This window comes from Crotalus tigris, unplaced genomic scaffold, assembly GCF_016545835.1.
Source record: "Crotalus tigris isolate CLP2741 ecotype Arizona unplaced genomic scaffold, ASM1654583v1 scf7180000018540.1288718, whole genome shotgun sequence".
Classification (NCBI taxonomy): Eukaryota; Metazoa; Chordata; class Lepidosauria; order Squamata; family Viperidae; genus Crotalus; species Crotalus tigris.
In genome coordinates this window covers 533989-550973 of record NW_024097064.1, presented here as the reverse complement: position 1 = coordinate 550973, position 16985 = coordinate 533989, and the positions used below count along the sequence as shown (strand labels likewise).

Below are 16985 nucleotides of genomic sequence, written 5' to 3'. Positions count from 1 at the left end.
TCAGGATTGAATTCCAGGCTATGGGCAGCCTGCAATACTGCATTCTAACAACTGTGCTACCATGGCTATATTATTTTTGTTATATAGTCAAAAGTATTTAAAATATGTATATGAAATTGATTTATTAATAACAGATATTTATAAAGATTAATTGCAGACTTTTAATCTTATTAAAAGGAATTGGTGATCTCATCTTATAAATTGGGTGTCTGTAAGGCTGACAAATGCCACAGGTGCCATTTCGATGTTAAAAAATATTGCAATTGTAAATTCTATCACAGGGTGGCAGTCCAGAAATGGTATTTTCAGATACAAAATTCTCTCTCTCTCTCTCTCTCTCTCTCTCTCTCTCTGTGTGTGTGTGTGTGTGTGTGTGCACGTGCACATGTATGTGCACATATTCAAAGTTTTTGACCGGGTCACTGCCTGGAACTTTTTTTTGCACAATTTTTGGGAAGTGATTTGCTATTGCCTGCTTATTATGGCTGAGAGAAAGTGGCTGGCCCAATGTGCCTAAGCTGGGATTGAATCCACTCACTGGAACTCTTCCAATTTCTAGCCTGATACTTTCACTATTATACAAAACTGGCTCTTTTAGAATGTGGCTAATTGAGAATGTTTTAGTGTTAGTTATCATCTGCAGAGTACCAGTAATAGCGGAAAATATTTAGATTCCTGTTATTTGAGCATGTTCCAAATTTGTTCAATGTTGGCTTTTCATTTATAAGTTTGTTAATAGTTTTGGGAAAGAAAATAAGATTTAACACTGTGGATGTGATGTTGACCTATTAATGAATAATTTGGATTTTTGCCTGGATTGTATTAAAAAGACTTTTGTTATGATGGAAAAATATTGTTATTCTGAATTTTAAACAATGGATTGAAAATGTATATTCACTTTTTATCTATGAACTGGCTGTGTATCAGTGTACATATTGAATTGGGTGTGAAAAATTATATGTAAGTTAATATATTCTTAAATATTACTTTTTTCATAGTGCATATTTTACTTTTTCTTGTAAATTTTCTGTACTTAAGTTCTGCCCCCCCTCTCTATCTAAGCTTGTGTATGTGTATGTGTATGTGTATGTGTGTGTGTTTGTGAACCATATGCATATTCATTTATTATTCTTTAAATTTGTTGAATTAAACATATATACCTTGTCATCATCTTCACAAGTCATCACGTTGGAGAAGGGAATTTCAGCTTTAAACATTTTGCGACAGTGCATCAGCTGAACTAAGAGATAACAAACAGTCTTGAACTTCATTCTTTTGGCAGGCTTTATGTCAGAGAGAATAAGCCCTGGAAATATCTGGAAAGATATATATACATAAAAATGTTTATTTTTTTAATAAATTTATTATTTTTAAGTTGATGCCCAAAATCTATAGAAATTCATCATATACTATTGTAACATAAGCAGTGATTTTTCACAGAGCCAACCTTTTGACAGCATTATAGTATAGTCAGCTTAATTCTAACAGCAGCTCAGTTTAAGAAAAAAAATAATAATTGGTCCAATAGTATTCAATATGTTTTCTGGTTAACTGGAGAACTGAACCCAAATTCACAAATAATCAGGAATCAGAAATATTATTTACAGTCTGAAGGGAATTGTTTATTGCATCAGCTTTTACAGAAAAAAATAAAACTGACTATAAAATTAAAAATCAAGTGATAAATAGCAATTATGTCACTAAAGGCCCATATCGGCAACAAAGTATAGTATAAATAAGTTTATAATGACCTACCATATGTATGTTCTTAATATATTCATAACCATATTTTGTTATATTTACCAAAATCTGCCCTTTCCTCTGAAATCCAACCCATATACTGAATAATGGCGCCAGAGTTTGGAACACAGCTTTCAACATTGAGATAATATGCATCTCTAACAGCTTTATAATTTTCTTGGACAAATGTTGAGATATGGGCAGTTCCATTTGATTTTAACATAATGCACTGCACAAATATGTTTCCTTCTCCTTTACTGCTTGTTGTCCCAAATAAAAAAAAATCTGTAACTATAATTAGTTCAAAATAGGGGAAACGAGGAGAAACCCTGTTTACTGTTTTCTCACTATAGGTAATCCTCGAGTTATAAATGTAATTGAGCCTGCCCATTCCACTCATAACTAGAGAATTCGTGGGAGTGAATCTCATATTTTGAACAAGATCACTCCCTGCTCATTAAGACACTTGTGGCTCGTTAAGTGAACACAAGGTATCTCAGGGTGGGGAAGGCCATATGGGGGGCTAGTGATGGAACAGGCCCCAAGCCCCCCTGACCCACTAAGATACCTCATACTTCCCCCTCCCTTCCTGCTTCATCAGACTCATTTATCTTGAAAATATCTGTCTCCTCTCTGCTGTGGTTTCTGCCTTTGAGGGATAGGAGAGATGATTGAAGCCCCTGGGTGCCCATAATATCACATGGGTTCAGGCACCCATCCACTTTTGCTTGGAATGGGGCACTTGAGAAACAGAGCCTTCTGCTCCATTTCTAAGTGTGCATTGGCAGCCATGTGGAGCTTCCAGTCTCTGAAGTGCTTCATAAGCACTAAAACACTTTTTAACCAAACCGAGACCAGACAGAGCCTGCAAGCTCTGTATGCCTGGAAAGGGGCACTTGAGAAATGGAGACTTCTGCATTGGCAGCCATGAGGAGCTTTCAGTCCCTGTCAGGTCTCCGTTTGGATAAAAACTGTTTCAGCACCTATGGGGCGCTTCAAAACCACTGGCAGCGGCAGCCACTTGAGCGGCCATGATCCCCCCTACTGAGCCATCCACACAACCCACCCGATCTACGTCTTGCCTGACTGGCTGGCTGGCACAAATCCTGACCACTCTTCTCCTTGCTGCCTTCCCCACTCAAGTGGCGGCAGCAGCTTGAGTTTCTTGGCTCCGTCTGAAACAAAGAAAGCAGAGACACAGCAGCAGGAATGCTCTCAAGAAGACCTGGGTGTGCAGCTTGCTCACATATGTTGGCTTTATTGAAGGCACTGCTGTGCCTCTGCTTTTTTCCACTTAGACGGAGCCGAGAAACCCAAGCCCCCACAAGGAGTCAGTACTTTGGTGAACATGAGCAATTTTAGCATCAAAATGTAAAAAATGTATCACAATGGCTTGCCAACTTTTTTCTAGTTCACCCTTATCCACTTAATGTGACTGTTAGTCAACAGAATATTGATGAAGTAAAGATGCAGAGATACTAATGCTTTGGAACTTTTGTTATATAGTATAGACATACATGAGTCTTATGAATGTTCAGTCTTGTGCATTTTGCATCTCCTTTGACCGGTGCTATAGGCATTGCTTTTTTTTTTTTTTTGCTTCATCTCTGGAAGCCAAGGGGACCCCTGAGATTGGCAAACAAAAGATCTTTGGTGCTCCACTTGATCAGATTTCTAACAGAACAGCAAGTGTGCTGGGAAAACTGCCTAAGCCTGTGATGGCGAACCTATGTCACGCATGCCACAAGGGGCACGCAGAGCCCTCTCTGTGGGCATGCATGCCATCGCCATCACTGGGCTATCCCCTGCCTGCTGCAGCTGACTCTGGTCCCCATCTTCAGGAAGCAACCACTCCCCCACCTCCATTGACACTGGCCAAACTGCACGAGGCTGCTGTTGCTGCTGCCGTTGATAACCACTTCACGCATGCATGCATGCATTGGCCAGCGTACAGCTTCCATGTCTCCATTGCTAGGCTATTGTTCTCACCCCCCCCACCATAGTCTCAATGGAAGCAGGATGTTTGGTGCCTTGAGAGCAGAGGATGGGGCTGAAAAAGCCCTGGCCAAGTGGGGGAGTATGCATGCACTCTTCTTCTCAAGGAGTATTTCTCTGAACACTCATATTTCCACATTGTCAGACCATATGTGAAGGCACACGCGGGCTCACCTCAGGAGAGGCGCTGCCCATGCAGCAGTAGGAGAGTTTTGTCATCATGGACAGGGAAGTGGTAGTCTGGCCGAGGTGAAGGCACAAGGTGGGTGTTTTAACATGTCCATTTTTGTTACTTTGGCTGCCAAAGCTCTGTTGGCATGACATGCTCGCTGAAAGTTTAGTAAGTTAACCCAATTTTGTACATTTTTTATGATGCAGAACTAATAAACTAATCCTGAAAGATGGGTGTGCCCAGTGGGTTTAAAAAAACTAGTTCAGGGCTTCCTCTGAATCGAAAAAGTAACTGCAGCAGAGAGAAGAGCTGAGGCAGGATTGGCACTGGCTGTGAGGTTCTGCTGCAGCTCGGAGGGCGGCTGGCTGGAAGAAAGAGGGAAGAGGTGGGGAGAAGAGAGTAAATGATTGGAAAGGAAGGGGAGGAGTTTGGTGGTGGCATGAAGGAGAAAAGGGGAAAAATGGAGGGAGAGCAAGAAAGGAAGTTGGTTGTTTTTTTCTTCTGCTTCTGTTTAAAGCCAGACGGAGTAGGGAAGCTGAAATAGAGAGGTTTCTGTGGGGCAAGTCTGAAGGAGAGGAAAGGGGAAAAAGAGAGGTTTCTGTGGGGCAAGTCTGGAGGAGAGGAAAAGGGAAAGAGTTTTTGTGGGGCAAGTCTGGAGGAGAGGAAAAGGGAAAGAGAGAGGTTTCTGTGGGCAAGTCTGGAGGAGAGGAAAGGGGAAAGAGAGAGGTTTCTGTGGGGCAAGTCTGGAGAAGAGGAAAGGGGAAAGAGAGAGGTTTCTGTGGGGCAAATCTGGAGGAGAGAAGGGAATAGAGAAGGAAGGGTTCCAGGGGGGGCAAGACCAGAGAGAGAAGAGGAGACAGAACAAAGGATGTTCTTGTGAATTGACTGCCTAATGACTGACCAGCATTATCGCATGTGAGCTGCTGCTGACAGTGACTGACCACCATCACCTCACATGAGTTGCTGCTGATAGAGACTGAGTACCACCGCACCATGGGTCTCAGTGAAGCAGAGGTGTCCAAGTAAGGGACCCCTTGGTCTGGCTGTTTTGAAAGTAGGTCTGTCCCCACCCAAATAATGGTGTTCCCCATGCTTTCTGCCAGTTCTATGATAAAATCTATGATAAAATCCATAGAAATCTCTCCCTAGGGTGCTGAAGGGTCTGCAACTGGCTGCAAGAGACTGGGCCTCTTGTTGAAAACCAAAAGAGTAGATAAACTGAAACCTAGCCAACCATTAAAGTGGACTATGGAATGTCAAGCCACATTCGAAAAGTTGAAAAGGCTATTTTCTGCAAAACTGGTAGTGAGACACCCAGACCCAGAGAAACCATTTATCATTCAGGATGATGCTAGCGATGTAGCTATAGGTGTGATCCTGCTCCAGGAAAACAAAAAGGGCCAATTGCAGCCCTGTGCATACACTTTGAAAAAACTGAGGAGAGACCGAACAACACTGGGAGGTGTGGGAAAAAGAAGTCTATGTAGTTTACTTCTAAAATTCTCTGTTCTCTCATTGGACATTGAGTTTTTGTTGGAAGTACAGATGAAAACACCATGTGTGTTCCTACCTTTTTGGTTTTCAGGCTTTTTGTCATATCATTCATTCCCAAATGAAAGAAGAGAAGGGGATAGTAATCTATAGGCTTGATTATTTTAGTAAGCTCTCAATCACATCTTTGATCTTTGCTCTAAAGAGATAATATACCTCCCTAGATTGATTGACCAGTCTACAAATTGCTAATTCAATGATAGGGTTTGATACTATTTTTCCTCAATGTGGGTTTCACAGATCATAGTTGGCATATCTTACATTTCAGTTTTTAAAGCATAAGATTGAAATATACAGTATCAGCATAAATTAATGGTTTTATTTTTAGCTAACTGACGTTGATATGATTTTTTTATTATAACAAGTTTTATTAATTTTTCATTTTTTTCAAGTAACCAGTGCTTTTTTTCTTTGAAAAAAAAAAGGTGCCGGAACTCACACACATCATACAACCTGCCTTGCCTACTCTATAAGGTTCCATCCCAAAAAGGTGCTGGAACTCCGTTCTGGGCGTTCTATGAGCAAAAAAGCCCTGGAAGTAACTAGGAAGCAGCGTGGTGACAGGGTAATCAATAGTCCAATAACAAAATAATTTATGTATATTTCAGGTTACATCATTAAAGGTTCCCTCTCTATTTCCCTTAATTATTATTATATCATATTCAAGTTAATAGATTTCTAGATAAAGCTCAATCTATCAATAAAGTTTTACTTATACATATCTAAGTCCTATTTTTAAGTTTTACTTAATTCCAATTATCATGTTCCAATTTATCCTTTAATAACCGTAATGTTTAAACTTCGGGTAACCCTAATTTCCCTCATTTCATTACAAGATAGTTATCATGTCTAGAATACACATATTGTTCTGCAAATTACATTCTTACTTTATTTCACAAATATATTCTATTTCTTGTCTTGGTAGCTCCTCATTTACTAATAAAATATCTTTCATTGTCAGAAACCCATTTCCATATTACAATTCAAAGCTATAATCTAACTGTTAATTTTCATTTCCATTATAAATCTAGGTCCTAAATATTAAATCAATCACTATCTCTAAAAATCTACTTAACCCATTAAGTAAAATTTTAAGCTATTCCATCATCAGTCAATGAGAGAAAGAGAGAAAAAAAGGAGAAAGTCCCATTTTTAAATCTAACTCTGGCTTTCTTTTTGTGCCAAGCAGGCTTCCATACCAGTGCCTTTAAATCCTCAGATGAGTCTTCCTTCATTCCTACACATGTTGTTTGAATCAAGGGAGAACATCCAATTATCAATTTTTCAAAGAAACTGGCCCCTTTGTAGTTATTAGGTTGTTGCCCTAATAATTCACATCTCCATGTTTGGTTTGGAATATTTATCATCAGTTCAGTTTCTTGTCCTCCTCCTCCTCCTCCTCCTCCTCCTCCTCCTCCTCCTCCTCCTCCTCCTCCTCCTCCTCCTCTCCTCCTCCTCCTCCTCCTCCTCCTCCTCCTCCTCCTCCTCCTCCTCCTCTTCCTCTTCTTCTTCTTCTTCTTCTTCTTCTTCTTCTTCTTCTTCTTCTTCTTCTTCTTCTTCTTCTTCTTCTTCTTCTTCTTCTTCTTCTTCTTCTTCCAGTTTCATCTGGCTAGAATAAAAGGTCATGTCCAGTGTTGTAATTGTTATTTGATTGACTAAGTTGTCTAAGTTCTCAATATATTGTGTTTGTTGATCAGTTCCTATTGCTTTTGGAGTTACAGGTATTTTAGTTGAAATCAGTGTTTGATTATCAAAGTTCTCAATAAGTTGTGCATGTTATTGTGTAGAATCCTCTTTGATGTTAATTTGTTCCTCTTCTGTTGTTTTTTGGCTTGTAAGTTAATCAGTTGGAGTCTGGGGTTCAATTTGTAGTTTTGGGGTAACATCTTTGGCTTTTACTCTGGAGTTCATTAGCTCAATGGCTTTAAGGATTTTTTCAAGTATAAGTTTATAGTTAAGTTGTGGGTAATGTTCCTCCATTTCTATGATGATAAGAGATAGTCTTTTAGTGGAGGCTATATTTAGTAAGAGTCAGCCAATGTCCACCTCCACAATTTCTAGAAGTTGTTTTCACCACCCAGCTGTTTCCAATTCTGATCTTTTTTTTTAGATAATGTGAAGGGCAAATCAAGGGAGTCAACAGGCCTCACAGTCAACAAAATTCAGTTGCTGTACCAGGCTTCGCCACAAGATGTCCCCAGTAGGCTATGAAATCTTTTTCCAGCTGCCAATTAGGCTTTTATCCAGTTAAAAAAAAAGAAAAAAAGATTTTTTTTTGAACTTAATAGATAGATAAAATGATAGGTCTTTTTGGGACCCCAAAGTATCTGAAAAATAAAAATCCAATTATTTAGTTGTTGAGATTAGTTATTCTTTTCTTTTCTTTCCAAAGCTTAAATTCCCAGAGTAGGCAAACCACTGTATTAAAAGCGGGGAAGAAATTTCAGAAGGCTTTCACAGGAAGGTAGTTAGGGTAAAAGAAAAGTAAGGAAGGATCTCACCCAAATCCTCCGTGGTGCTTCATTGTGCTTGGTAGTGCTTTTGGCTGGTACGGCTTAGAGATCGGCCATGTTAATGGCCGATCTTTTCTTCATTGGTCCCAAGGAGTTGCCTCGGATCAAACGGAAGAGCTGCTGCCCTTCCGCAATCTAGCAAGGGTCCTCCTCAGAGGTGGTTGCCTCTTCAGGGTGACTTTCGACCCTTTCCAGGGTCTTCCGACAAAGGGAAACCAGACAGCGGAGAGAGGGCTCTCACCGCACATCCACTGGAGCCGCAATCTGGAACCTGAAGCCATGTTGATGTGATTTTTTATTAACCTGTTGTATGATGCTATTTTACTGATTTATTGCTGATTTGTTTTGAAATATATATTTGCTGTAAACAGCCTTCATTTATTTAATCATAGGAAAATGGAATCTAAATGTCCACATAAATAAATGTGCCCTACTATTATTTTATATCCTATGTTTTTTAAAGCAAATCTTTACCCCATCTGTACCTTTTGATAGCCAACAGAAAGACAGCATTTAGAATTCAATCCAAACTCATAATTATACATGATGTTTAAAGTTACAGTGTTGAGAAATGGCAGGTATTTCTGCTTGCCTAGTATTTATATTTGAATATTTCACTTTAGATTTATTCTTAGATTGGGATTTAAGGTGTCATTTCTTCATTTTCAGAATGTGCTGGTATATTTTGTTCCTACCTTAGATCTGAAGATGCTAAAGTACTAGTACCTATTACATTAACCAGATAAAATTAACCCCAATTTCTCTGAAATATATAGGTTAGATTCTGTCTTATATTGGTTCTTGCCAAGAATATTTTTTTTTAAATGAACAGAATGATAATTTGATGTCTGTCTCATAAAAGTCCCTCTTGCAATTTCTGAGGCTTCCTACGAAATAAGATGTGCTGCCTATTTGGAATTTAGAGGCTGACAGGAAAATAAAACATTTAAAAATTTTGAATAGTTTAGACATTCTGATTTAAAAGTATAACTGTACATGAAAAAGCTTTCATGTATCATTGCATTAACTCTTAATACGTTTGATAAGATGATGGTGGAATATGTTAATATACTCCTTGAGTTTTTAGAATTCCCACCTTAGTCAGTGTCCAAAGGGGATAGGACAGTACTATACAACACATTTCTTTAGGAAATTGTGATGATTTAGTAATCCATATGTAACTGCACAACAGGCATAAAAAGCTTAGATAAGCTAGAATGCACCAGCAAGTGACACTATGACTGATCTATGGGTTCAAGGGAAAAGTCACTTGATATACCAGTGAAGCGTTTTCCTGCCAATTTGGCAGACACTCTACTGATGCATAGCAGAGATCTAATGCTATTAACGAAGATGTATAGGAACATCTGTCACTTTGATAGATCAATTCCTGACACAATAACAGGGAAACTGCTGTTTACTTTTATGCAAAGATGAGATGATAACAGAAGCACCCTGTTGCATGGCACATGTGTTTCTTGCAATTCAATAAAAGTATAAGCACAGTCACTATATATAACTTTACTTATGTACATATTAATATTATATTTGACAATAAATAGATACAAACTTTTATAAGATCATTTGAGTTCCAAATTTATATGGTTTTATTTTATCTATACAGTTTAAACAAGATGGGCTAAATCATATTTGTTCTTTAAAGGAATTTACTATTCATTTCTAATACTGCAATAATAGTCTCTCTCTCTCTCTCTCTCTCTCTCTCTCTCCCTCCCTCCCTCCCCTCCTCCCTCCCTCCCTCCCTCCCTCCCTCCCTCTCCCTTCCCCCCTTTCTCTCTCACACACATCTAAATGAAAGAAGTAAAAATTTTAAAGGGAACAATTTTCAAGGAGGAATGGGTTCATGCCTTCCAACTTCGGTCGGGCTGCTGGAACGTGCTACATCCTACCAGCTGCTGCTTAAACTGTAAGTTTTGGGAGAATCCACCAGGAAAGTAGCAAGGCCCTGATTGGATCTCCATTATATTTATAGTGTATTGTACTCTATTTAAACCCCATTCCAACTTCGGTCGGGCTGCTGGAACGTGCTACATCCCACCAGCTGCTGCTTAAACTGTAAGTTTTGGGAGAATCCACCAGGAAAGTAGCAAGGCCCTGATTGGATCTCCATTATATTTATAGTGTATTGTACTCTATTTAAACCCCATTCCAACTTCGGTCGGGCTGCTGGAACGTGCTACGTCCCACCAGCTGCTGCTTAAACTGTAAGTTTTGGGAGAATCCACCAGGAAAGTAGCAAGGCCCTGATTGGATCTCCATGATATTTATAGTGTATTGTACTCTATTTAAACCCCATTCCAACTTCGGTCGGGCTGCTGGAACGTGCTACATCCCACCAGCTGCTGCTTAAACTGTAAGTTTTGGGAGAATCCACCAGGAAAGTAGCAAGGCCCTGACTGGATCTCCATTATATTTATAGTGTATTGTACTCTGTTTAAACCCCATTCCAACTTCGGTCGGGCTGCTGGAACGTGCTACATCCTACCAGCTGCTGTTTAAACTGTAAGTTTTGGGAGAATCCACCAGGAAAGTAGCAAGGCCCTGATTGGATCTCCATTATATTTATAGTGTATTGTACTCTATTTAAACCCCATTCCAACTTCGGTCGGGCTGCTGGAACGTGCTACATTCCACCAGCTGCTGCTTAAACTGTAAGTTTTGGGAGAATCCACCAGGAAAGTAGCAAGGCCCTGATTGGATCTCCATTATATTTATAGGGTATTATACTCTATTTAAACCCCATTCCAACTCTGATCGGGTTGCTGGAACGTGCTACATTCCACCAGCTGCTGCTTAAACTGTAAGTTTTGGGAGAATCCACCAGGAAAGTAGCAAGGCCCTGATTGGATCTCCATTATATTTATAGTGTATATGTACTCTATTTAAACCCCATTCCAACTCGGTCGGGCTGCTGGAACGTGCTACATTCCACCAGCTGCTGCTTAAACTGTAAGTTTTGGGAGAATCCACCAGGAAAGTAGCAAGGCCCTGATTGGATCTCCATTATATTTATAGTGTATTGTACTCTATTTAAACCCCATTCCAACTTCGGTCGGGCTGCTGGAACGTGCTACATCCCACCAGCTGCTGCTTAAACTGTAAGTTTTGGGAGAATCCACCAGGAAAGTAGCAAGGTCCTGATTGGATCTCCATTATATTTATAGTGTATTGTACTCTATTTAAACCCCATTCCAACTTCGGTCGGGCTGCTGGAACGTGCTATTATATAATTAGATAACTAAAAATCACAAACAGTAGCAGTACATTCAGGGCAAGTGTGTCTGACATCCCCTGTATCTAAGATGTCCGGCTTAGTTCAGTGCAACACCTGCTTTGCAGCTGTTTTTCGCAGTACCCTTTTCAAACTTGGAAACTGTCCTATCTGTAAACAAATCACTAGCCTACAAGGACAGATCATTTACCTAGGGTCTGTAATCCGTGCTCTTCGGGCAGAAATTAGGTGTCCAGTTCAGCCCCTCTACTCTAGTAAGCCTCCCTGCTATCAGCCCCCTTTACCACAAAGATCCTGCAGGAAAAGGGCAGTGTGGACAACCGTGGGATCTGGCAGGGTGAGAGCTGTGAACCATAAACACAAAGCTTTCGCTATGTCCCTGCACAACAGCTACAGTGCCCTTGCTGACCTTAATAGGGACATTAAGGAGACTGGTAAAGGTATTTGTGAAGATAACTCAAATAAGCAGGGGATTGTGGTCCGAGATGAAGAACTAGATTTTGACAGGGAGAAGTGTGAATCAGGTATTGCACATCAGTCATGCAAGAATAGAAAGGCTCCCAAAAAGAGAAGCTACCTTCTGGTAGGTGATTCAATTATAAGGGATGTAAATTTAGGAAAGGACACAGAGGCTTTGAAAGAGGTCAGGTGTCTTCCAGGTGCTACTGCCAGTAGGGACAAGAAGCGTATTTCTAAAATAATCAAGAATGGCAGCAAGGACTGTGATGTGGAGGCTATTGTACATCTTGGCACTAATGATCTGTCCCAAAAAGATGTACTCTCTGTGCAGAATGATTTCCAGAGCTTGGGGAAGGAACTTAGCAGAATAGGCTGTAGGCTTACTTTCTCAGAGGTTTTACCAGTGTATAAGGAGCAAAACGGAAAAGGCCAGCGCATAGCACAATTCAATATGTGGCTAAAGGAGTGGTGTAAAGGGGAAGGCTTCGGATATATTAGTCACGATGTCAGTAGCTGGTCCAATCAAAAGATGTACAAAAGAGATGGTTTGCATCCATCAAAAAAAGGGACTGAGTTACTCGGCTATAAATTCACAGATTTTCTGGAGGGAAATTTAAACTAAACAGCGGGGACAGGGAGTTAATTGATACGGAACAACCCTGTCCCCGGCAATTTAAAAACTATAGGGCTATCAGTGCATGTAGCATAGATGTGTGTGTGGACAAGAATACCAACCTTGCTACCAATCAAAATGAAGCCTCTAATAGCGAGTGCCACATAAAGTGCACTAACCAAATAGGTGGTAAGACAATAGGGGAACTCAGGCACCACACAGGTTATGTAGAAAGGAAACACAGGGCCACCCACAAAGGACTCAAATGTTTATACACCAATGCACAGAGTATGAACAGCAAACAGGGTGAACTAGAAATTCAGGTTAATGAGGGCAGATACGATATTGTTGCCATTACGGAAACATGGTGGGATGAAACTCACACATGGAACACACAGCTAGAGGGATTTAAATTATTTAAAAGAAACAGACCAAATAAAAGAGGAGGTGGAGTTGCTCTCTATATAAGAAATAACTACATCTCCACAGAAATAGAGTACAACAATGATAAAAACTGTCTTGAATGCATTTGGGTCAATATAAAAGGGGGGGGGAAATGACATTGCCATAGGTGTATACTACAGACCACCCAACCAAACAGAGGAAATAGATGAACTTTTTGCTAGTCAGCTAACTAAGGTATGTAGGAAGCACACCACAATAGTAATGGGGGACTTTAACTACCCTGACATCAACTGGGAGACAAACTCCGCACCAAGTGGAAGATCAAACAGGTTCCTGGCAAACCTAGCAGACAACTTTGTCTCCCAAAAAGTAGAGAAGGGAACTAGGGGATTAGCCATTTTGGATCTAATTCTCACTAACAGAGATGAAATGATAGACGGTGTTGAAGCCATAGGAACCCTGGGAGGAAGTGATCATGCAATATTAGAATTCAACATTATAGAAGCACAACCAATAGAACACAGTCAAACTAGAGTCTTGGACTTCAAGAGAGCTAATTTCAATAAACTTAGAGAGGGCTTGGGAAGGATTCCATGGATGAGAATCCTCAAGGGGAAAACAACTCAAGAAGCTTGGGAAATTTTGAAAAATGAGATAATAAAAGCACAGTCTAGCACAATACCAACAAAGAGGAAAAATAACAGCTCTCAAAAGAAACCAGCATGGCTGCATAAAGAACTCTCTGACAAATTGAAAGATAAAAAGGACAAGTACAGAAAGTGGAAAGAGGGGAACATAACTAAGTCAGAATATCAGCAAATAGCCCGAGCCTGCAAAGATGAAGTGAAGAAAGCCAAGGCTCAAAATGAACTAAGGCTTGCGACCAAAGTCAAAAATAACAAAAAAAGCTTCTTTCAACATGTAAAAAACAAGAAAAAAGTGAAGGAAACAATTGGTCCATTAGTGGGTGGAAGTGGCAAGAAGGTGACAAGCAACAGGGAGAAAGCAGAACTATTTAACTCATTTTTTGCATCTGTCTTTACACAAAGGGAAAAAACAGACCAACCTATCAAAAATAGTGCCATAAAAAACAAAACAGAAACACAAGTTAAGATAGGCAAGAAAATGGTTAGGGAGCACCTGTCCAGCCTAGATGAGTTCAAATCGCCAGGACCAGATGGATTACACCCCAGAGTTCTCAAGGAACTGGCAGATGTGATATCGGAGCCACTGAACTATATTTTTCAAAGATCCTGGAACACAGGGGAACTACCAGAGGACTGGAAAAGAGCTGATGTAGTTCCCATCCTCAAAAAAGGAAAAAAAATGGATCCAGGAAATTACAGACCTATCAGCCTGACCTCAATACCTGGGAAGATCCTGGAAAAGATAATCAAACAACGAATCAACGAACACCTAGAGGCAAACAAAGTCATTACTAAAAGCCAACATGGGTTTGTCAAAAATAGATCATGCCAGACAAATCTTATTGCATTCTTTGACCAAGTGACAAAATTAGTGGATCAGAGGAATGCTGTGGACATAATTTACTTGGACTTCAGTAAGGCATTTGATAAAGTAGATCACAACCTACTACTTGACAAGATAGAAAAATGTGGGGTAGACAGAACCACCACCAGATGGATCCGTAGCTGGCTGACCGGCCGTACTCAGCGAGTGGTCCTCAATGGAACTGCATCTATATGGAGGGAAGTGTGTAGTGGGGTGCCCCAGGGCTCTGTTCTGGGCCCAGTACTCTTCAACATCTTCATCAACGATTTGGATGAAGGGATAGATGGGGAACTCATCAAATTTGCAGATGACACCAAGCTGGCAGGAATAGCCAACACTCCAGAAGACAGGCTTCAGGTACAGAAGGATCTGGACAGACTTGAACACTGGGCACTAACTAACAAAATGAAATTCAATGGTGAAAAAAGCAAGGTTCTACATTTAGGCAAGAAAAACCAAATGCACAAGTACAGCATAGGTGGCACCATGCTCAATAGTAGTAACTGTGAGAGGGACCTCGGAGTCCTAGTAGACAATCACTTAAATATGAGCCAGCAGTGTGCTGCAGCTGCCAAAAAGGCCAACACAGTACTAGGCTGCATTAACAGAGGGATAGAATCAAGATCACGCAAAGTATTAATACCACTCTTCAATGCCTTGGTAAGGCCACACTTGGAATACTGCATCCAGTTTTGGTCACCACGATGTAAAAAAGATGTTGAGACTCTAGAAAGAGTACAGAGAAGAGCAACAAAGATGATTAGGGGACTGGAGGCTAAAACATATAAGGAACGGTTGCGAGAATTGGGTATGTCTAGTTTAACGAAGAGAAGGACAAGGGGGGACATGATAGCAGTATTCCAATATCTCAGGGGCTGCCATAAAGAAGAGGGAATTAAGCTATTTTCCAAAGCACCTGAAGGCAGGACAAGAAGCAACGGGTGGAAACTAATCAAGGAGAGAAGCAACCTAGAACTAAGGAGAAACTTCCTGACAGTGAGAACAATTAATCAGTGGAACAGCTTGCCTCCAGAAGCAGTAAATGCTCCAACACTGGAAGTTTTTAAGAAGAGACTGGACAGCCATTTGTCCGAAATGGTGTAGGGTTTCCTGCCCAAGCAGGGGGTTGGACTAGATGACCTCCAAGGTCCCTTCCAACTTTACTATTATTATTATTATTATTATTATTATTATTATTATTATTATTATTATTAAATGTTTCTGTCTCACCTATTTCCCTTGCTAATGATTCCCCAATTTTGCCTTACTAGTCCCTACCATCAAAGATAGGAGCAACTGAGGAAAAATATAATAGGGCCTGCTTTTAAGTTAAGATTACAGGTTGAAAAGAAAACTAAGTTAATTTAGATCTTTTCTTCATTAAAATTATGTCTGCTGATAATTGATAAAATAATTAAAATATCTGCCAGAGTAACATAATTCTCTGTTTATGTTTATTATTATTATTTAGCTACTAGATATTTTAGTGAGGGAATACCACAGTGGAGGTGACTACTAGACAAGGGATTCCCAATGTATGGGTTGTGGCCTGGGACCGGTCCATGGGCTCTTGGCCAGAAGGCCGCGGAAATGGCTGGCCCATGTGCATGTGTGTGGGCTCGCATTCCTCACTCATGCTACTGCCCGAAGCCCTGTGTGCACATGTGTGTGGGTGCGAATGGGACCGCTAGCATGGGGCAGGTGTCCATAGCCCGTTTGCACATGTGCGGATGGGGCCGCTAGCTGCCACGGGGATGTGTGGCCATTCGCACATGCATATAGCACAAGCGCATGCCACATGCGCCAACGGGGCTGCTAGTGCCATGCCAATCTGTGTAACCTTGTGCGTGCGCATGCACCAATTTTAAAGCTGCTTTCCTTCCCTCTGATCTGTGAGCCCAAAAAGGTTGGAGGTCTCTATACTAGACTGATAGCAATATGACTCATGGCTACCTCTCTCTATGCCCCTTGTTTCCCCCCACCCAATTTTTAATCTCATATTTCTATATCTTTATTTTTATTCTGTTTTTTATCTTTATTGTTTCATTACTTTGATATGTTTACACTTCTTTTCATTTCTCCATTTTTTTACTGTTGTAAATCACCCAGAATAACTCCTTGGTGAGATGGGCAGAAAATAAATTTAAGAAACAAACAAACAAACAAGATAAGATAAGATAATCTTTATTGTCATTTTTTTACTGTGGGCACAACGGCACACATAAAAAATGAAATTCAGTGAAACACATGCATGACACACACCTAAACATACTATGAACAACATATGTATAGACCCACATCCCTATATATACATAGCAAATAAATATTAAATACTGTCCATCTTGAATATATAACGGAAGGAGGAAGCTTGAGAGTTCACAAGGTTAATGCTGTATGGAATGAAACTATGGCTGAATCTGGATGTTCTGCTATGGATACCACAAAGCCTCCTCCCAGAAGATAACGAAAACAGGTCGTGAAGAGGATGTGTAGTGTCCCAGATAATCTTATGGACCCTGCTCAAACAACGCTTCTGTGCTATGTCCTGGATGGGAGGGAGGGAACTGCCAATGATCTTTTTGGCCATTCTCACCACTTTCTGCTCCGCCTCCCTGTCTGAAGCAGTGATGCCTCCAAACCAGACGTGATGCTGTATGACAGGATGCTCTCAATTGTCCCCCTGTAGAAAGTGGTCAGGACAGGGGAAGGAAGATGTGCTTTTCTCATGCGACGCAGAAAATGCAGGTGCTGCTGTGCCCGTTTCACCAGTTT

The 16985-nt window shown here is 40.5% G+C and overlaps 1 protein-coding gene across 7 annotated transcripts in view; it reads right to left on the bottom strand.

Moving 5' to 3' along the window:
• ADCY1 (adenylate cyclase 1) overlaps window positions 1-16985 on the bottom strand; it is a 451138-nt gene that overhangs the window by 111135 nt on the left and 323018 nt on the right. For all 7 annotated transcript variants that reach the window (XM_039353930.1, XM_039353932.1, XM_039353931.1 and 4 more), the window contains exon 8: window positions 1161-1316. In XM_039353930.1, coding sequence (XP_039209864.1) covers window positions 1161-1316 — 156 coding nt within the window. The remainder of the gene's footprint in view (window positions 1-1160; window positions 1317-16985) is intronic.